This window comes from Austrofundulus limnaeus, unplaced genomic scaffold (genome assembly GCF_001266775.1).
Source record: "Austrofundulus limnaeus strain Quisiro unplaced genomic scaffold, Austrofundulus_limnaeus-1.0 Scaffold731, whole genome shotgun sequence".
Taxonomy (NCBI): domain Eukaryota; kingdom Metazoa; phylum Chordata; class Actinopteri; order Cyprinodontiformes; family Rivulidae; genus Austrofundulus; species Austrofundulus limnaeus.
The window spans coordinates 102,298-124,780 of NW_013953133.1; the positions used below are offsets into that span (position 1 = coordinate 102,298).

A 22,483-nucleotide genomic window follows, 5' to 3' on the forward strand; every position below is an offset into this window, starting at 1 on the left:
TGAGAAAATGGGTAAAATCACATTTTATGCAAGGTTTCTTATATAAAATGTGTTTTCTTTGACTTATTGTATTTGATGATAGGCATGTCACAGACACTTTAAAACTACTTTATATTCTGATGTTCATCACTGTCTTCATTTTAATAGCTGAATTTTAACCAAAAACAAACTTTATTTCTTATAATATAATAAAAACCTTTCTTTGTGTTGAGCCAAAGTGAAGAACATTTAGATTTAAACTCTTCTTTCAGAGACTAATATCAGTTTCTGCTTGAACACAACTTGTGGGAAGTGTGATGACTTGAGTTGTTCAGGATCAATAAGACGGTGCAGGAGTCTGATCCGGGTCATGACTGCACTGACATGTTGGTGATGGAGGTGTGTGTCAGAACTCACTGTCGCAGCACCGTTGACCTGCACTGATTTGCTGGCGGTGGACAGAGTGCCGGGAACTCGCTCCACAGATTGCTGCACCTCCTTGGGCTTGGCCTCGGTCGCCTTCACCTCCCTGAAAGTTGGACATGGAGGACGTCAGAACAGCTACAGCTGAACTTACTCTCCCCAAAAGCGGCGGCGCTCTGGTCTTACACTGAGGCGGAGGGAGCGGGGCTGCGAGGCGAGCTGGGAGCCGGGCTCGGTGTCGGGGTGGAGGCTGTGGTCGGGGTTGTCGGTGGGGGCTGGAAGCTGGGGGTTACTGGAGAGCTGGAGGACCGGAGAGGCTCTTTGGGACCTGCTGGGGACAGAGCTCCGGCGCTGCTGGACTCGGTGCTTACATTCTGAAACAGGAACAAAATCCAGCAGTGTTTAAACAGAAACTCATCAATGTGCAGGAACAGAAAATGTAAAGAGCTCCATGTTCGGTGGGGTTTACCCGCTCCTTGGGGGGTACGACCGCTTCCTTGCTGGCCAGTCGGCTCTCAAACACACCGTCGGTCTTGAGTTGGCCCGCTGCTCCTGGAAGTGGAGGGAAGCTGGAGAGACCGAGCTCGAAGTTGGGAGACGGGGGTTTGGGAGGAGGAGGGGGCGACTGAGGAGTCGCTCTCTGCGTAGCAACAAGAAACGCAAAGTCAGCACAAAACTCAGAGATGATTAAAGACAGACAGCATCTGACAGAACATCTGCATCGTCAGGATGAGTTTAAGAATAAAACAGAACTTACTGTAAACTTGTCGTCCCTCTTTTTCCTAGAAGCAGAAACATTTTTCCTTTAAGACAGAGAACATCTTAATTTACAAACATCCCTACTGTGGTAAACTGTGACCTCACGCAGAGCTGAAGCAGCTCAGAGAACTTACAGAAGCTGAAGTTTGAACCATAAAGCATTTACTTTTTTACTCATTAACTCGTCTGTGTGTTAGGAGACAGGAGTGAACCTGAGTATTAATGTTCAAACTGACTGAACGTGAGCTTCAGGACAGTCCTACCTTCCTCGACCGACTCCCAGGAAGTAGTCTGGCGTTGAGGGTTCAGTGACGCGCCCGGTGCCCACGGTGTCTCTGCGGGGGAAGGCCGTGTTGGAGGATAATCTGCTTCTGGGCTGACTGGTGGGCAGTCGTGTTTGGGGGCTGCTACGGATGCCGTTGAGCCTCTCGCTGGGGAAGGTGTGGAACAGGGTGGGACTCTCCAGGAGCCCGGGGCTGGGGTCTGTTGTGGGGATGGTGGGCCTCAGGTGAGCTTTGCTGTGATTCCTGGGACGAGAGACAAACAGGAATTAACTGAAGCTACAACAACGCATGATGGAAAACAAAGTAAGTTTTAAMGAAACGCATCGATTTCTAAGATCCTTCAGCTGAGAAACAAACCTGTTCCTGGGGGAGAAGTGTCGGACTGTGAGGGGCGACGTCGCTGGTTTGAAACTATGGGATGTGGTAAAACCATTGATGAACTGGTTGTTGTGAAATTGAGGAACCTGGAAAAAAAACATTTAATGTGATGGAGAAGAAGTGAGAAACATGCAAACCAAAGGTTTTTATTTATGGCGCTGTATGAGGGTGAAAAGTGCAACCAGTGGTTGCTACATCCTTGTAGCAGGAGGCTATATCTAATCCTAAACCAGCTACTGATCTGATTAATGATAGACCGGCACCGCTAACTGTAAGACCGGCGCTGGCAAATGAGACTATTCAATCGTGTTAGCATCAGAAAGGCTAGTAACTAGCATGAATAAGCTTGCGTTAGCATCGGAGAGGCTAGTGACTAGCATGGATAACCTGGTATTAGCATCAGAGGCTAGTAACTAGCATGGATAAGCAGGTGTTAGCATCGGAGAAGCTAGTGACTAGCATGAATAACCTGGTGTTAGCATCGGAGAGGCTAGTGACTAGCATGAATAAGCTGGCGATAGCATCGGAGAGGCTAGTGACTAGCATGGATAACCTGGTGTTAGCATCGGAGAGGCTAGTGACTAGCATGAATAAGCTTGCGTTAGCATCGGAGAGGCTAGTAACTAGCATGGATAAGCTGGTGTTAGCATCAGAGAGGCTAGCGACTAGCATGAATAAGCTGACGTTAGCATCGGAGAGGCTAGCGACTAGCATGCCTGGGCTGCTCAACTACTTTATTAGACAAACTTTTTTGAATAAAGAAAACTTTTTCAACAAAAATATTTGACATACAAAACCTRTAAGCGACATGCACTGACAGGTGTCCTTAGACAGAATTTATTGTCCAACATGACGGAGCCGGCCTCATTAATCAGATTAATAGCTCCTGCTACAAGGATGTAGCAACCGCTGGTTGAGCAATAGTCTTAATTTTGACCCTCATACTGCACCATATTTATTAGACCTAAAAAGAAAATAAAACCTGACGAATGAACAGAAATATTTGATTTTCATCTCAGACTCAGACTGTTCATATTTTTATGCCCTTCACACAAAGCTTTTATTTCTTTAATGAAACCGTGTTGAGCACCTGACAGAGAGGAAGGTCTGGGTCTTACCAGTGRCGGGTCGATGAAGCTGTGAGTGGTGGACCAGGCCTGCGGCGTGATCAGGCTGTACAGAGGGAACTGCTGCTGGGGGCTGTAAACTGGTGGGATGTAGTAGGACGTGTAGCGCTGCTGAGCATACAGGTTCACCTCCATCGGCCGGTAGCCGTTCTTTGGCATGAAAGTGTTGATCGCAATCGCCTTGGCCTTTATCCTCGCCTGACGGAGAGGCAGGGCAGGTGAGGACGTCTAAACTAAAAACTCCAGTCATACTTTGTGGTTTGAATCAAAATTGGTTACCTTAATTGGTTTCCCTTGGAACGTCTTGACTTCCTCTCGGAGATACTGATATGCCTTTAGAAATAAACAGATTTAAAGAACTCGTGTTTAAAATGTTCCTTGGTTTTATTTGCACAATGGAACCAAACCATTTCAACATAATTTAAATWAAGTTTAACATTACCTGCTGTGCATCTGCTTCTGATTCAAAYGTGATGAACCAGTTGTCGTTGTAGGCAAATTCACAGTTGATAAACTTGGGTAAGTTGTCTCCTTTGAAAAGGGCTTCYACTTCCTGCAGAATAAAACAGATTAGTGTGTGAGGCGCTGCAACAGATTTTAAAAGAAATAAAGCATAAGCCAACAAAAACATGGTCAAATTAACAAAACTGGTTAAATTATTAAAAACATGAACATAAAAAGGTAAAAAGTTAAATTTGTGCAACAAACATCTGTGTACCAACATCTCCATCATCTCATTTATTAAAAGTGAAAACTTGACAATCCAAAACAAATGATCTAATAACAGAAGAACCAAATATAATTAAACTAAATCAATAATTACTGGTCAAATACGACAACAGCAAGTATGCAAACAACAAAACCGATTTATTTTGAAAATATTTCCTGAAACTCAAAATGAAAAAAACTATTGTTGACCACGCTTTTATTTTGAAAGAACCAAAAGTAAGTAAATATGTTTGAACGCAGAACAGCTGTGTCGATTTTACAGAAAATATTCAGGCAGAGGTGCTTTATTTACTGATACAGTAGAAACAAATGTTTTAATATGTCTTCTAAGTTTCCCTGTAAACTGTGAGGTTTATACATCTGAAAGAAAAGACAAATAAAKAAGTGCAGTTCATGGTGTGGGTAAAGTGTTAAACCATATGAAACCAAACCATAAAGCAAACAGAAAGATCTGTTTATGTTCTGGGTGTGGAGCAGAAATGAATAAAAACATCTAGTTTATGTTGGCTCCTGGTAGAAAACGGCCTCGGTGGGACGAGGTGAACGCACACTGACCTCGATGGGGGTGCACTCTGGAACCTCTCTGAGGATCACGATGCATCGGTTCTGATTGGGTCGCACCTTCTCCCCTTTCTCATCCACCTGGACCAACGGCAGAGCTGCAGAAAGTCACGAAACAGGAGTTGCAGATATTAGCAGCTGCTGAAAGGAATCAAATCAGTGACATTTTGCTAATTATCATGTGTTTGTTTACCTACAAAAACAGCCAAAGTGACTGAACTGATACCGGCTACAAACAGCTGATTTATCCTACTTCGATTTGTTTTACTTTTATATTTTTATTAAAAAAAAAAGACCCAAACCACAAAGTCTGGCGTGTTTAAGACTGACCGTGTTTTTAAAATCACAAAACCGATCGGCCGCTCCTCCTCAGAACTTCCCAGCATTTGTTTCTGCTATTGRACTTTATTTTGAAAGGACCATAAAGTGGAAAACATGATCAAAAGTGAGCTTAYCTTTCCCGCCAGAACACATTCATCGGTTCACTGAATATAAAGATTAAATATTCAACAAGAAAACTGAATATTTTTTGAAAAATTTAAACGTTTTTGATTAAAACGTCCATCCTTTGTATTTGCAGAGTCCAGTGCTGAGTTCAAACATCAAACCAGAAGCTATTTATTGTSTAGATCAATATCTCAATACCCTGTCAACTTGAGCAACTTCTCCCTCTGAAAAAAAAAAAATGCAGTTCAATAAACCACAGTCAGCTTTAGTTCCTGTCGTGGACATCTATCTTTCTGAAACAAATAAATCAGCAGAAGATGAAGAACCTTGTTCAGATGTGTCACCGACAGGTCACTATATGAAAACTAAACAGCAGATGAGATATTCTGAATATTCCAATGTAAATTAAAAAAAGCTCTACACCTGAGAATCTACTCTAAAAACAGAAGGTGTTCTTACAGCTCAGGTGAAAAGCAGGACTAACTTTATAAAAACAACAAAGCTGCACAATAACAACACATAAAAGACAACCAGGCCAGAGGATATGAGAAACAAAAAAAATAAAGATTTGAGAAAACTGCGTAACCAATAACACCGTAGAGCTGTGAATTTACATAAAGTAATTTGTCTGAGTTTAATGAAAGCAATAATGGAGCAAACAACAAAGCTTTTCRTTGTTAAACAACAAGCTGCTGCAGAATTAGACAAGATCCTGGAGTGTACAGACCACTGAGCCGGAAAATAAAAGCATGCCTTTGAGCCAGGTAGAATTCATTTAGGCTGTAAATTAAATACGCAACACGAGCAGGTAAGACTGTGCACTTTAAAGAATGAACTCAGACCACTTCCTGCTTCTAWCAACTCAGGTAGGGTCCGTCTAACCAGCAGGGCTGAAGGCTGAAAGAGAACGGAGCTCACAGCGYAGGATGTCCACGATCAGCTCCACGTCAGTGCTCAGCTTCTTGACGTGGTCCAGGTTGGCCACCGTCACAATGGGGACGTACTGGTCYCTGTCCATCTGGGAGATGAGGTACATGTCGCTGGCCAGGTTCTCCCTGACGAGACAGACAGACGGACAGTTAGCAGTGTCAGTTACGTTTGTGCAGCACAGGAAGCAAACTGTCCCACAGCTTRACCTCATAAAAACATCATCAGTTAATTCAGATTTTTAAACTTAAAGCATTTGATTATATGATTTCAAAGAACCACAAACAGAAGGAATGCATTTAAAGCAGGGCTATTCAACTGGCGGCCCGCAGGCCACATCCGACTCGCGAGTGACCAAAGTTCGGCCCGCCAATTGGTTCATTCATCGCTCAAGCCCAAACCCCTGGTTTTCTACTTTAATTACTCTAAGTTCTTTTAGTTAAACATAGACATGTTTGGTATCTACAGAAACGTCAGAATCWTGGCTAGAAGCTGGTAAAAACCACTTCTATAAACACCCCTGAGCTGTTGACCTGCAGTAACTGTGGCCCCCGGAGCAGTTTAGTTGAATAGCCCTGATTTAAAGTGATTGTCAGCAGCAGAAAGAATCACAAATACATCTGCTGCTGGAGTTAAGAGTCAGACAAACTGAGGTGATGTTTCTCTGGTCTGATCTGAGAGGCTGTTTGTTCCACGCAGACATTTACAGAAAGGAAACGTTAACTTTCAGTGTTTGTTTCAATATTTACAGACACTTTAAAAGAAAACTCTACTTAAGCAAACAGATTTAAGCACCAAGACGACTGTTGTGGTTCAGAATTCAGAACATCACAAGACATTTCAACATTTAACAACCTGAATAACTTTATAAACTCTGAGTAACAAATGAGTGGTTTTTACTGAGGTCTTTGGACCGTGGCTCCTAAAGCTCTGACTGGCTTTACTTTTTGACTGCTTCACTTACAAAACAAAGGAAAGCAAGGCGCTGCGGGTTTTCCTGTTTTCAGTTTCTAACATCTTCTGTTAACCAAACTCTGGCTTTAATGAAGTCTTTGTTTTTGTGGTGGTTTTTAGAAAACTAATCTTACAGAAAACCTTTGTAGATGTGTTGAAAACAGATCATTTTTAAGACTTTCTTCTACTCTACAATTCTAAGACCAACTAAGAACAAAGCTCTGTTCCTCTGGTTGAACATCCGTTTTAAGGACTGACTAAACTAAAGTCAGCAGAGCGGCACACGGAGCGCAGAAACATTTCTGTTTTCTGTTCACATGTGGGCGGCCGGGCGGCGTGTTCCAGCTGTGAGCAGATGCCGTCCCTGGAGGACACAAACAGATGATGACYCTGACGTCACACGAAGCCCCGCTGACCCTCGAGGCTCAACTGATAACAGCTACGATGTGAGCTTCACAGGAAAGCTGCAGTTTATGGCCGATGGCAGCCAGGATCTACGGTTTTACAAGACAGGAAGTGAAGATGCTCACAAAACACCTCGTTTCTTTAATCTTCTTCGGGTCCTCTGAAGCAGCTTCTGTCCATTAAAAACAGTAAAACCAGTAAAGATAACATTTTTCTTTCAGAATTTGAAGACAGTCTGAAGTTTTGTGCTTCTGATTTCCTTTTACCTGTTTTTAAATAAACTATTTTTTGTAAAACCTTTTAATAACGTCACTCATGAAAACTAATAAAATAAAATCTGATCACAGRACAACTTCACGCTGATGAGGTTTTGTTAAAAATGTATTTTACTAACAGCATTCATTAGACCAACCCACTCTAACGCTGTCAGTCATTCTGGTGTTGAAAAGTAGAATGACGTCATCGAGCTGAGCTCACCTGGACAGACAGAACTCCAGGGTCTTTTTCAGGAGCTCTCTCAAGCCGTCCTGGGTGCTGTCAGGCTGCAAATCACCACTGCCTGTTGACAAAACAAAGAAAAGAGAGAAGAAAATAATTATTTTTGGTTTAATAAATAAATTTAACAAATACTTTATGAAATCTGGAGCCATAACACTTCAAACGTAAGGCTACGCTCACACTGCTGGTATTAATGCTCAGTTCTGATGTTTTGGTGTGAATGTTTACATTACATTTTAAAATTTAAACTCCAGTATGAACCCCTCAGGGAACTGATGCGACACACACACGCAGAAAATGACCCGATGTCACATTCAGCTCACCATTTACAGACTTAGCTAAACATGGATGCTACATGTTAGCATYTTTCTGAAGTTGTGCAATCAGAGCAGATTCAATAATTATACTTGTTTAGTTCAGTGTTTATATTTTGACCCGTCTGGTCGGCTGCTCCGGTGCACAGTTTTATTTCTGAATTTAAATATGGATCCAGTAATTTTAGGATCCATACGGTCTGAAACTGACGCTACCGTGGATTCTCAGTCCTCCAGGACATGGAAAAGTTACAGGAGCTACAGGATCTAAACTTCATGACTCGAGGTCAGTATCATCATCTGGATCAATCTGCTCAGCTCCACCTCACAGATGTAAAGGTCAGGTGAAARGAGACGAGTGTTCAGACTGCAGTCACTTTGAAAAACATCAGARATGGATCTGATTCAGCTCACACTGAAAAGACCTCTGATAAAAAAAATAATTTGTCAGGTTCAGACCATCATTAAAATCTGATATGGGTAACATGAAGGGAAATAAAATAAATCAGATTTGAGTCACATTTACCTGCAGTGTGAACAGAGATCTGATCTGAATGAAATTATGATTGACTGAAATGAAAATAGCTCAAAGAATATTTAACATAAAGGGGAAATTTGCTATTCTAGCAAGAAATTGTAAAAAAAAAAAGGTAAAAAAAATACTATTAGTAAAATTCAGAATATCTTGGAAATCAATATTGAAGGTTTGAAGATTGTAACAAAACTCACTATCTATTTAGTTTTTATTGCTTATTCAATTAATTGAACTTTCTACAAGTTTCCCTTTAAACAAGAACTCAATCAGTCTCTACAAGTATTTCCACAGGATAACGAGGTGAGAGTAGTTGATAAATTATGTATCTTGTGATTTAATGTTTTAATGAATATTATCCTTCTTTTAACTTTGTTTGTTGACTTTTTCCTTTTAAAAAAAAGGCACTTAAGAGACAAAGTCTGGTGACAGATACGATCTGGGATGGACTAATAAAACGTTAATGTTGTGATGAATTAAACTTTAACCAACAAATGGCTCTTAAGTGGTCAATTTCCTCCAAAGAATGAKCTTTTGAAAATAGAAACAAACCTAGGATGGATCTCATCACCTGCAACATCAAATTAAGAGCAGTAATGCCTAACAGGTACCTTCAATTACTGCTAATTGATTTATGTTTTAGACCAGAACCAGAACCAGCTAAAACAACAAAGAATCACTTCACTGCTTAGTTACAGCTTAAATCCTCACTAAAATACAAATGTTTTAACTCCAGAATTAAACACACACAAAAATACACATTTTCTACAATCAATCAATCTGCTTATAACAGCATGAGACCCACATGAGACCCCTCATGTTTTCATCATTAACCAGGCCCTCACCTGTCCGGTTCCAGGTACTGAACCCACTCAGACCCTCTCCTGACCCAACAACCAGCCTACCTGTGCTCCCCGGCTGCCCAGGCTCGGGGTATTCTGTGTAGGTGGGCTCGGAGCACTCCAGTGTGACGGGGGCCGGCTCGGCCAGCATTACTGGTTCTGGTGGAGGCTCATCTGGGTCAGTTAGCAGAGGCTCCTTGTAAGCTTTGTCCTCACTGGCTTCAAAGCCTGTCACAGTCAACATTAAAATGTTTATTTTAAAAAAAAGCAACAAGATGCAGTCTCCAACCTGACAAAGATCTGTCAAAACTGAACACAAACAAAGGATGTGTGACCTGTTTTTTAAAATTTAAATTTTTACATTTGCCACTCTTACAATCAGACTAGTGTTGAACATTATATGTTTTAAAAGTTCATGACAACCATTTCAGATGGAAACTTGATGTGTAAAGAAGTTTTAATAGGGAAAGAATCAGTTGCTGCACGGCTAATTAAACCCATAAATTATTGCTGCAGAGTTTTAAAAACATGAACATGGAAATGAAGTCAGGTTGAGCTAAAACCAGATTCAGGTGAAATCAGAGAGCTGTGCTTAAATAAAACAGAATCAAACAGACCTTTAACCACACAAAGAACTTCCATTAAATTAGAAATTATTTTCTCCAACACCAATGAGCTTCGGTCCATTTTCAGCTTTGTTTGAAATTAGCATATAAGCTGCCATTTGCAGCAGAACAACAACAAAAACTGCATTTTTCACAAACCCAAAATAAACCCTGACATTAAAGCACCACCTCCATCATTTGATTGGCAGGTAATGTGTGGGAAAATACACTTGGCATCAGAAATTACTCTAGTTTTTATTTTAAAAGGCAGTAAAGCTGCAATTACCTGCTCTGCAACAGGAGATCACACATCCTGGGCTTTTATACACCCAGAAAGGACATTTACTCTAAATACTGCAGAAAGTTCTTTAGCAAAGATTATTCATGTGTGCCTCTAAAGAGGATTACTGAAACACGAAACACTGAGTAAATATTCAGAGTACTGAGACTTTGTGACGTATGAGACAGCCTGAGTCTCGTCTACGAAGGAGGGCTCGTTTAAAAACAATAATGCAGAAAGAACAAGAAATGAACCCAAATGTATTAAAAAAATTAAAACAAAGTGCTCAGTTTTATYAATTTATACTTCTGGATAAATCAGGGTTCCTACAGTTTAAGGCAAGTTAAATTTAAGACTTTTTAATGCCAAGTGAAATCAAATTTAAGACCAATTTCACATTAAATACAAATGACAAAAAATAAAATAAAACTGTGGCAGAAACTCATGAATCCAAAGTAGTTTTGGTTGAATTATTCAAATATTGCTAAAAGACCAATTGTTTTTATCCATATCTAACTGCTATTTGGTCAAACATAGCAAAAAAAACCTTCTTAGCAGTCAGTTTTAAACTTAATATCATTCCAGGAAATCCTCAAACGACCCAAAATTTGTAGTTTTAGGACCCACAGTGGGMTCTCAACCCCAGCTTGCTGTAGATGAAGCATTAAAGTGCATGTGACATCAAATTTTTGTAAGAAATATGAATGTATTTTTGGAAAGACAACATTATTAACATATTAGAAAACAAATTTCACATTGCTCAGATGGACGGTTGTTGAGATATTTACATGTGAAACAACAGGAAGTGATGTCATAAGGGAACATATGAATGGGAATATTTCAAAAATAAATAAATGTTACCAATTATTTTAATATTTGATATGAATTACAGTCATCCTACTTACAATGTGTCGACATTTTTAAGACTTCTGAAGATTAATTTAAGACATTTTAAGGCTAATTAGGGCCTTATTTTTGGATTGATGAATTCAAGGCCTTTTAAGACTTTTTAAGGATCCGCAGGAACCCTGTAAATGAAATATGATAGAAAAAAAACTTTTATACCACTTAAACTTTGCAGGAGTTTAGAGATGTTTTATCAGCCATCAGGGACAGATGTTGGGTTTCCAATAAAACACATAAATACACATGATGTGTATAAAGTTCTGTTACTCACAGGTATACAGGAGGGGAAAAAAACAGAGACAAACTCACAATAAGTCTGGTACGTCAGAGACCACTACATTATATTAATGGTTCAATTATAGTGAGTCAGATGTCTAATAAATTTTCCATGAGCGTAAAAAATGAAAGAGGCCAAGAAGTTAATCAGAGTCAAAGTCGAGCTAATCAATAGTTTGTGTTTCTGCACCATGGCCCTGTTGCCTCTGCAGCGGCTGCGCTCGTCTGCGTGCGTTAAAATGAATGAATCCAGACGTTTGTGTCGAGGGAACGCTGACAGTGGCTGGAATATTCATGCATCATATTAAATTAGGTATGAATGTTTAAAGAGGCGTATTTTTTCATACAGAAAATGTGTGTGGAGCGAGGCGGACAGAAAAGAAAAATAACTGTTGCTGTGCAGGAACAGACAATCTGGGCTTATACCCACTTTAATGTTTCAAATCCACCCGAACCTTCAACTTGAAATCAAACGTCTACATTTGTTTTAATCACTTTTTAAATCATGCAAGGGCCAACCATGACTAGTTTACAAATTAAAAACAAAACTGCAGGATTTTGGAAGAGTTCTACTGATAAACTTCAGAGATATTTGATGTTTGATCACAATGTTTGAGAGGAGTGACACCTCCAGGTACCTTCTTTTAGTCGTCCCGCTCTGTTTAATGAAACTAAAAGGCTGACTGGTTTGGTTTTACAGTTCTGTTGGGCAAAACGCAACACCGAACCTTTTAAGCGGAACGCCACTATTTTATATGCCAGCAGTTTTACACAATTTCTGCTGAGAAGTTTGTGTCGTTGCTACAATCTACACATACACTGCCTGGCCTAAACAAGTGTCCACCTGGGTTTAACTCAGGTCTATGATGTGGGGTCTCTGCAGGTGGTCAGGTCTAGGTTCAGCAACAGTCTGTGCTCAAAGAATGAGGTCAGCTGACTACCTGTGGCYCGGCCTTCTCAGCTCCAATGCCGTAATTATTCCAAACAAAAAAAGAAGCTGTGGGTGGCAACAGGTGGTTCGTTTCTTGAACGCACTTCCAACTTGATGGTTTGAAAAAATATATATCATTTATTTTTAGTAACAAAAAAAAAAAAACACAACAACAAAATAATAACTGATAATTTCTTACAACTTAGGTGACAACGAAAAATAATCTAATCTGATTTTATAAGTTTCAAAAAGTGGTCAAAAAAATCATTTTACCAAAACCTCCCATTGTCACACCGGACATTTGACAAACAAAAACACATCTCCACCACATCCCACGGTGTGTTCTTAATCACTTAAATMAATGGGAGGGTCTAAAGATTAAAGTAATTCTAACGTTTTCAAGAACAATAATTAAACTGCAGGTTTAGGTTACAATTTAATTTAAGTACATTCCAACTATCAAAAGTGAAAACAAAAACAAAAATTTAATTTAATTTAAAAAATGAAAAATATATATATTATATAGTATATATCATTTTTACCTAATTTCAAACATAAATAGCCACAACAAATTGAATATACTGAATGACCAGATTATTCCTTCAGTGGATTGTTTTTTTTTTATCCCTGATGGCACAGCCATATTCCAAGATGACATCAGGATTCATTGAGCTCTTATTGTGAAAGAGTGGTTCAGGGAGCACGAGACATCATTTTCACACATGGATTGGTTCCACAGAGTCCAGTGAGAATGTTTGGGATGTGCTGGAGAAGGTCAGACTCTACCATCATCAACGCAAGATCTTGTTGAAAAATTAATGCAACACTGGATGGAAATAAATCTTGTGACATCGCAGAAGTTTATCCAAACAATACCACAGAGAATGTGTGCCAAACAAATATTGGAGTGTGTGACCTTTTTTTATGGCAACTTTTTTTTTGGCCAGGCAGTGCACATGTTGACTATTATAAAAAATCACGTTCCTCTGCACCTTGCAAATTTTATCTGGGAGTTTTAAAATACCCTTACATCAATCTATCCAAATATTTGACCTATGAAAAGATTAAAAACACTAAATATAATCAAGAATATCAAGATGTAGGACCTGAATGAACCAACTGGGATTATTTGCTTTCAGTCAATAACACAATAAAATAAAAACAGATCCAACTGAAAGCGCTACGACCAAAAGAAGTGACTGTAAGTTGAGAAGTATTCAGAATGTTGTGTGCATCCCAAGCGGGCGGCTGACCTTCTGGGCCGGGGTCGTCGGAGCTATCGCAGCCTTCCTTCCATGGCTGCAGGGCAGCAGTTGTGGTGTCAGCAGTCCCGCTGGAGTCCAAGCTAAACATGTGGTTGGCCCATGCTTTCGCATTAGGGTTGAGGTCTGAAACCTTGGCGGATTCCTGTGAAAACACAGCACAGGGTTCTGGTCAGAGATGCCGGGATTTTACTGATCCGTATCGAAACATCAAGAGGAACAAATGAGTCGGGCTGGTCAACAACGTTATGGTATTTTTGTTTAAAAAATTTTAATAAAACTATTTAAATCATAAAGGGAAAGTTCACTAATACAAAATCATGTTTAAAATTTTAATGTATTGAAAAACACAAGGGTTCCAAACAATATAAAACTATATTTAATATATTTATTCTGTCTAATAACAGCTAACAGAGCTGCTGACTGAACAGTTTTACCCACGAGTTAAGCTGGAGTCTGAAAATCATTTACATAATCCAATTTGTGTTTGTATGTCTGTTAGCAAAATATCTCATGAACTACAGGAAGAATTTAATGAAACTTTCAAAACAATCATTGGGTGTACATCTAAACTGAATGGGAATAAGGTTTAATTAAAGTGAAAATTGGGAATATCTTTGTCAAGGTTTGACCCAAACACCAGCGTTATTTTTAACCCCAACTCTGAAGGCTTTTATTTATTATGCACAAGTTTCTGTTTTAATTGGTTTGAGTTTGAGTTTTTATTTCTCATCTCAGCGTGTGTGTGCAACAACAGATAAATAAATCATGACTTGGGTTTGAGCAGATGAGCCAGGAAGTCAAGCAGCAGCATAATGAGACAAATGATGTATTTGAAGGAGCAATCTGCRGTGAAAGTTTTACGTGTGAGAGAACCAGAGCACACTGGAGAAAGTAAACATTAGAACAGAGAGGGAAGCTAAACTGAGCACAGAGAACACAACTCTTTGATCAATCACACCGGCCAATAAAAACACTTAGTACTGGGCGGTATACCATTCTGTACCAAAAACCGGTTATTTTTGTTATGATATGAATTCTGAATACCAGTGTAAATAGCCTGAACATGTGCAGAACGTTTCGTCGCAGCCGCCAGTGAACTTTTTCCCTGGGGGCACGTTTCCTTGCAGCACCGCTAAGTGCATTAGCATGCTAACGTTATTGTTGGAACAACTGGCGGCGGGTGGTYTGTTTCAGCTGCTTATATTGTCTGATGTTAAAGAAAACATCCAGTTTTCACCATCGCTCAATAGTAAACAACTCTTCAGTGATGTGCACTGTTAGATTTAACGCGCTACGTTATAATGGAGACATTATTGCATGGAGACTGTAGCGTGCTTCTATTGTGAAAAGCCCGAGGGAAGTAGTTTTGTAGTGTAGCAAGGTTGACTGGTGTGCAAGGTGAGTTGTCCTTTTAAGTTTTATTAACACGTAACTATAGACCAGATAATGTTTTTTTTCCTCAATCCTTTACGATCGGACCTAAATGCGTTATCACTGTCTACAACCAGGAAAAGAAGAAAAGACGTACATGAGGAAGAAACCGTGATACAGAGGTACAGTAAAAGAAAAAAGTCAATAAGCAAAGTTTGTACATTTTATTATCAGCTGAGCTGTGAGGGAAAAAAATACAGTTAAATACTGTGAAACCAGTGTAATTGTTGAAAATACCGTGATATAAAATTTGGGTCATACCGCCCAGCACTAAAAACACTGATTATAAAGAATCAAAACACAAAATAAAACCTATTTTATGGAGGTTACAGCTAATTTTCGCCTGTTGAAAGCAGCAGTAACAAAGGACAGGCTGGTGATGGAGCCAACTCACAGGCCTGCTAAATACTCACAGAATCCAAACAGTAATTCAGCATGCACGTCTCACAGGTCAACAGGCTGTAACTCAGAGCCGTGGTGAGAGCCAGCGTCTCACTCAGCTCCTGTGGCCCAGGAGYCCAAGCGTTTCCCCTCGCTGGTGCCACGAAGCTCCACTGCATCCAATCCATGACTAAAACACGTAAACACAACGTCTCTGCGAGCAGGTGGAGGACGACGTCCGATCATCATCAAACCTGGAGGTCTGAGCCGGGGGTCCTGCACAGCTACGCCTCTCTGAGTCAGTCTGATCCGAGCTGCTGCTGCTGCATTGATTCAACAAATCTGATGACAGCACCGAGGCTCTGCTGCCCTGGTGAGCCAGGCTGACGTTGCACAAGCTGAGTGGCTGTCTTGCTCCTGCTCAGCATCCTTGTCTGTTTTTGTTTTGTCACTGTTGCACTGACTCATTTTTCTGGGAAAACGAACGTTAGAGCCGTACGCGAGAGTCGAGTTGAAACGATCACCTTAAATCGATCCGTTCGAGATAAGACGGCCCTTTAAAGCTTTTGTTTGGGAACCGATTTCCCTGCTAACGAGCAGAGGTGCTGAAAGTGTAATAAAGATGATGAGAAACCTGTTTTTATTAAAGAGGCAGCAAGTTGAGACAAGAAAAACAGATTCAAGGAACAGTAGAGAGAAAGAGAGAGAGAGACTAGTCTGACCAGATACAAAATGAGATGCTGAACTAACAGATCACTCAGGATGCGTCTGGCCCCAACACACACGCACGCACGCACGCACGCACGCACACACACACACACACACACACACACCTATGCTAATAATTCAGCCTTGCTCCAATGCAGATCTCCTGTCCGAGCTGGCTGCCATAGAAACCGCTGCTGACATCACCGGATGTGTACGTCCGGGGCTTCGCTTGACCTTTAAAATYTTTCCGATTCCTCCGAGGACGGAAAGGTTACCCCCTGCCCTGACTGAGAGTGCGTTTTGACGAGGAACCTACAAAGTGATTCATGGAAAGAAGAAGAGGAAAATTATCGGTGTCGTTTGAGGAGAGCTGATGTCGCTCTGGTTTTATTGCTCTGACTTCCTGACGGAGGCGAGCCCGCCATCACGGGCAGAGAGTAAGAAGAGRGACGACACGAGAGTCAAACAGGAGAACAAACACAAACCAGCCCAGTCTGGACTCATCTGTCTCTGCAGACCTGAAGCTCCTCTTCATTATGTGCAGACTAAACAGGTTTAAGAGGGAAATGCACCAAAACTAGATAAAAACACTTTTCCTCCACCGTCAAACTAACAGACYAGCTGCGAGGTTACTGAGTAACCCAACATCTTTAGGCAAACAGCGCTCACAGCTGGTGTTGACTGAGAAAACCTAGAAATAATAAGGGTGGAAGGTAAAATCTATTTTAGATGCATCATAAAAACGTGAACAATTTTATTTATGACATATATTTACAAAGGCATAAAACAGTTTTGTTAATAACAATCTTTGTTGCTGCTTTAAGAGAGGCAGCAGTGTTTTGGTGATGGACAATCCTGAGGTTTTACTGCTTTCAGAAGATTTTTGTTTTCATTCCTTGAATTAGAAAACATTTTATCGTTTAAAAATTCTCAAAATTTGATACAGGTATGTTTTCTTAAAAAAACGTGTTAAAAAAAGTCATTACCTGTGTTTCCATTTACTTTTTTTATGCGCTTTTTGAAGTATCCCATTAGAAAAGCTGGATGGAAACAGCAAAATTCACAAAAAACTTGCTCAATTTCGCAAAAAAGTTTATACGTTTGCTTGAGGTGGTTTTRGGATTTCCTGAAAAAAAAGAGTTAATGCACTAAAGAGGAGGTGGAAACACAATTGCTGAATAAGTTCTGGCGTAGTGAACATTTACCTCCATCAGCTGTACCTGCTGTCTAATAATCGTACCGACTGCAGATCTACCCTCCCCCGCTGTCTGCGTGTTCCCAGATATTCCCGTAACGTGAGGAGAATTGCATTTCTTTCTCTACGTCACCAGACAGCACGTAACATCACCTAAACTAGCTGATGACAGAATAATAACTTTCCCGATAGCAGCAACATGTCCTGAAAGAAAGTTTGTGACTTTACTTCCTGTTTACTACAGCCATGTCAGCGTCTCACATAATTACACTTAGCATAGCCTGGTTGATTCACTCCAAGCCAGTTGATGGAAACAAGTCTGATTTCACACTCTTTTGACATTCTAAACATTTGCATTAAAACTGGATGGAAACGCGACGAGTATCTCCTGATGGAAGCATCTGTGTAACTACAGCACAATTTACCAGATGGTTTTTAAAGCACAAAATTTAAAACCATTCTGTTGCTTCAAGACATATTTTCCTACAAGTCCCAAGTTATGTAAAAACTGTGTTGTGACAATAAGGACATCATTTTAGGAGTCGACCACATGTCAAAGCTGCTGATAGCTGTTAATATCAGCCCTGAGCTGACGGCACAGCTTCTCTGTACTGCAGGACACACCTTACAAGACGACTAATGTTCTCTGAAAACAATATAATTTATGGACTTATTATGGACAATAACAACAGTGACTTTCTCATTAACACTATTATCATTCTGGGGAAATTTTTCATCCATAAAGCTAAATATCTTAAGGTTAAACCAAATTTCTATCATTTTCACAATGACTTTATTTTGTACTGCAATTCTCTTAAAGTGATGCACACTGAACATGCCCACAATCGGTGCTCTTTAATTGAAGAGTATGATTTAACATCTAAAGCCTAGCCCCCTTTTTTTTGTTGTTCCTTCTTATTTTTAAACTTCTTATCTTTATTTGCACCCATCCTTTTCTCTTATATGCAAGTTTGTTTGTTTGTTTGTTTGTTTGAAATATGCCTTATTGTTTGTACATTGTATTATTTTGTGTGTTCTTTGTTGTTTAAAAAAACACTTCCTGAGAACTAGCAAAAAACCCGACATGTTAACATCATGACGTCGTTATTACTTGGAACCACGCAGTCATAGGAGGGACCATAGACACGTACAGTAGGGTTGTAAGAAAATATTGATACACTGAAATATCGCAATATTTAATTTCCCGATACTGTATRGATATTCTAAAGCCCTGTATCCATTTTTTTATTAAGGTTTAAAATGTCAACTTTCCTGCCAGCCATTTTGATGTTGTAGTTCAGCCTCTGACCACTAGTTGGCAGCAGTGAGCCTGCCATTTGGCTCCTCTACCCCTTGAGGTAGAGGCTATTGTTAAGTGTTGGGTGACCATATTGTAAATTAATATTAAAAACTAAAAGCTGCAAAAAATATATTTTCAAACTATTTATTGGCAAATTTAGTCTAATAATTGAAAACATGGATGAAATAATAAATATGAAACAAATAAAATAAAATACATACAAAGCAAAACACAGCTAAATGTATCAAAAGTATGTCTTTGTAATATTCGAATTTTCTGAGATAATGAATTTTGGTTTTTCATTTTTTCCCCAGTAAGAGGTTTTTATTTAATAGAATTTTTGGACAAAAAAAAATCGCAATATATGGCCTTGCTTACAGTATCGTAATATATCGGGATTTATCGTATCGTGACCCCTCTGTCATGATATGTATCGTATCGCCAAAATTCTTGCCAATACACAGCCCTAATGTACAGGAGAAATCCTACGGACTGGCGCTGCCTATCTGAGCCGACGTCGCAGTGCTGCCGCRATCTTGGATGGGTACCTCTCGCGCTCCCAGCGCATTTATTTGTACTAAGAAAGCTGTTCATCCGACTAAAATAATCGCAACTCCTTCACGTTTTTCAACCGAGTTGGTTTGTTACAAACAGCAGTGATGTAGTTATGTTATTGGAAATGGTCACACAATAAAAATAAAAGCTTTAAAAAAAACCTTACAAGACGACTGATCGTTTCACAGCATCCAAACACTGAGAAAAACAAAAACAATCTCCGGTTTTGATGATTGATTGATTACCTTCAGACTATTTACTTTGAACACTGGCAGCTATAAATAGGTCACAGTCAAGTTCTGGTGATTTTCTAACACATATGTGCAGGGCATATGGTGCATGACTCAGTCTGTGTGCAGGCAAGTGTGCGAATAAGATGAGGGTTTGGTTGCCCACGAGATTTAATTGTTTTAATTTAAATTCAGATTTTTATGTCCGACTTTAAGCTCTGTTGCTCTTGCCAAACTGTTTTGTAAATTATTACTCAGAAATACTGCTAAAACTAAAAGGCTCCTCTTCAGTGTTTTTACCAATTAATAAAATGGTTTCACTGCACTTTTTTATTAATATCAACATAAATGTAAATTTACAACATGCAATGAGCTACAACTTTTGTGTTTGGAATTTCATTTACTTCCTGCCATCCTGGGGATAAAACACAATTATAATAAAAATAATCTTTATTATATGGCACCTTCCAACAATGCCTTGCACTGACCAAAGTACTTCACAAGATAATGGGATAACAAAAGATTTTCCTCATTTTTTGACTCTAAATCTTGATATCCTGGTATGTGTGCATGAAAGCAGTATTTTGATTGTCTCACTGTTTTTCCAGCCACTTGTAATGACACCTACAGCCTGAAGCTTTGGCCCACTGGACTCCATCAGGCGGTAGTTTGGTCTTCCGTTTCCGATGCCTATCTTTTTTCCGCTCTTGAGCATGAGTGTGTGATGGTGGGAAAAAAACAGCAGGTTCTGTTCCTTTACTCATTTGGAGCTCTCAGGTAAAGGGACTTAGTCTTTGCCTGAAGGCCAGCCACTTACARTTCCTCGGCTTCGCATTCTTTCCGATTTGAAGTGGCTGATTAAAACTCACAAGGAGACCGGGAGGACAGGACGCTGTGCCAACGTTCTCAGTTCAAATCTCATTTTATGTCTGAACTGCAGCATCGATGCTTCCCACTCAAGAAATTCATATATCTAAAGAAAAAATCTGATTAACGAAAACCATTAAAACATCTTTTTTAAACATGCTATAAMCGTTGTACCTGAGGAAGAATCATCTGTAATCTGAACAGGATATACAACAGAGACCTAAAGCACCTTTCTCCTCAATTTAAACATCTGMAGCAAAATGCTGCAAAAATATTGATTTCCAATCCATACAGGGGACCCAGTGGTGCAATCAGGACACCAAGACTGGCACAGACTTAGTTCAGCTCTGCTGCAGGAGAAATGAAATAGTACCGCAGCTCAGCCTCAACACAAACAGCCGTGTGTTTTCACAGACATCAACAAGCAGATTAAAAGTTTGTGTTCACTTGCTACAGGCACGATTCACCAGATTTTCTCTGTTTGTTGCTGTGATATCCCACCCTGGTGACCACATTTAGCCTCGGCGGTATTTCCAAAAGTCTACCATGTGTTGCCATCAATCAAACGTGCAGGGCCGTGCAGTTCAGGAGAAACATAAATCACACGGGCCGTTCGACTGGCTCGAGGAGACTTTAGGGACAGAAAGCGGAAGAATTACCCCCACGGGGGTGTCTAAAAGTAAAACATACAGTCATAATCACCTTAGCATGAACAGTTCCTCCCCCTGTGTGGCACGCTTCAAACCTCAGGATGTTTTAGCTTCAGTTCCGCTCTCTGAGTTCACAGACGTTTGGCACAGCCAGTCAATTTCTTATCTCAACGTGCCATTCGTTCCCTTTGGAAGAGGCTTCTTTTCTACAACAGCTTCAAATGGACAGAAATTATATAATCTGAAATTGTGGTGGGGTGACATGTAGCAATCGAGGTTCCCTCGGTCCATTTTGATTTAAAAGAAAGTGACAATGCTACTTGTGCTTGCTCCTCACTACCATTTAAAGAGTTTTAAAGTTATTTTTGGAKGTACAGCTTGTGTTTTAACCCACTTCTGATTTATAATGTTTCTAACAGTGGCCCTCAAGAACCAGACAGACATTTTGATTACTTTTGGCAACATGTTTATATTTAATCTGTTTTTATTTAGCATTACTGTAAACCCACGAGACAAATAAAATGATGAATGCGACGGTCAGAATTGTTTTGCACTTAAAGCAGCTCCGAACATAAACCAGTCACACAAAAGATCATTTTACAGCAGCCTCTGACACTGTCCTATTGTATGAATTATTTTAACCAGTAAAAAATGTTTCCATCCAAGGAACACAAACCCATTTATAACCCTACCACCCATTTGCCCAACATCTGGGGACAAAGTGAAGAAATGACTGATGGCTGGTCGGGGTGATAACCCATCAGAGCTGAGGAAACGCAGCTTCAGATGGAGCATACAGAAAGAATAAGCAGAGCTTTCAATCGCTGCCATAAAAAAAAAAAAACAAGACTGACTCAGATTCACGTAAAGGCTGACCAACACCTTCAATAATTTCAGACACACCCAACAGAAAATCTGACGGATTAGGGGTTGGATCATTTCACATCTTGAATATTTTAGCTGATTATCTTTATATAAGGATGCAAGAACCAACTAAAATCTCATTTATGTTCATTAATTTGATGTAAAACAACAACCTCTTCAACCCAATTACAATCTGTTACATGACTGTGGGTTTGAAATGTGATTTAAGTTATATTTCACTGTTTAATAACTACCATCAACTGTGCTCAGCATGTTGTAAAAACTAATACATTTCTTAGAAAAATTCCTGATATTAATTTCCTGGTCATGTGTTAGGTGTCCACATTATTCAAATATCAAGTTTCTCAACCTGTTAACTGTTCATTTATTTCCTCATCAGTACCAACTTCTGTAAAACACAACTACTGCTGGATTAATCTGTCAAAGAGTCTCTAGACTGACAATATAAAATATAATAGAATGAATCTGTTTTAAAATATCCTAATTTATTAGTAATAAATAATTAATAGAATAAACTGAAACTGCATTAAAGAACCAGAAAAAAATTAAAGTACAAAAAYCAAGATATCTGGTAAATAACATTTTTAACATAAATACATCTTCAAATAAGTTATTTTTCAGTTCTAATAGTTACGTTGTGAACACAGCCTGAACCGATCAGCACCAAACCTCAGCTGTGCTCCGTTAAACGTGCACCACCTAGTTTCTTAGCGTGCACTCTTCATACAAAAAARAAATAAATGCCACACCTCTGATTAAAAGCAGGACCACAGATTTATGAAATGTGAGAAATAAAAACAGGTCGTGGTTATTCAGTTTTCAGGACGGCCTCACTTTGATACACAATCAGTGTGGAAAT

At 39.6% G+C, this 22,483-nt stretch overlaps 1 protein-coding gene across 2 annotated transcripts in view; it reads right to left on the reverse strand.

The window, feature by feature from the left end:
* The window catches only part of larp4b (La ribonucleoprotein 4B), a 36,057-nt gene that overhangs the window by 5,829 nt on the left and 7,745 nt on the right, over positions 1-22,483 (reverse strand). Inside the window, exons 3-16 of one of the 2 annotated variants that reach the window (XM_014028234.1) lie at positions 13,411-13,564; positions 9,223-9,387; positions 7,451-7,532; positions 5,606-5,742; positions 4,235-4,338; positions 3,393-3,503; positions 3,230-3,283; positions 2,942-3,148; positions 1,803-1,909; positions 1,425-1,688; positions 1,160-1,184; positions 872-1,042; positions 589-776; positions 397-508 (exon numbers count right to left, since the gene is read on the reverse strand). In XM_014028234.1, the coding sequence (XP_013883688.1) occupies positions 397-508; positions 589-776; positions 872-1,042; positions 1,160-1,184; positions 1,425-1,688; positions 1,803-1,909; positions 2,942-3,148; positions 3,230-3,283; positions 3,393-3,503; positions 4,235-4,338; positions 5,606-5,742; positions 7,451-7,532; positions 9,223-9,387; positions 13,411-13,564 (1,881 nt within the window). Of the gene's footprint in view, positions 1-396; positions 509-588; positions 777-871; positions 1,043-1,159; positions 1,206-1,424; positions 1,689-1,802; positions 1,910-2,941; positions 3,149-3,229; positions 3,284-3,392; positions 3,504-4,234; positions 4,339-5,605; positions 5,743-7,450; positions 7,533-9,222; positions 9,388-13,410; positions 13,565-22,483 lie in introns of both variants that reach the window. The other variant, XM_014028233.1, reaches the window with a different exon arrangement.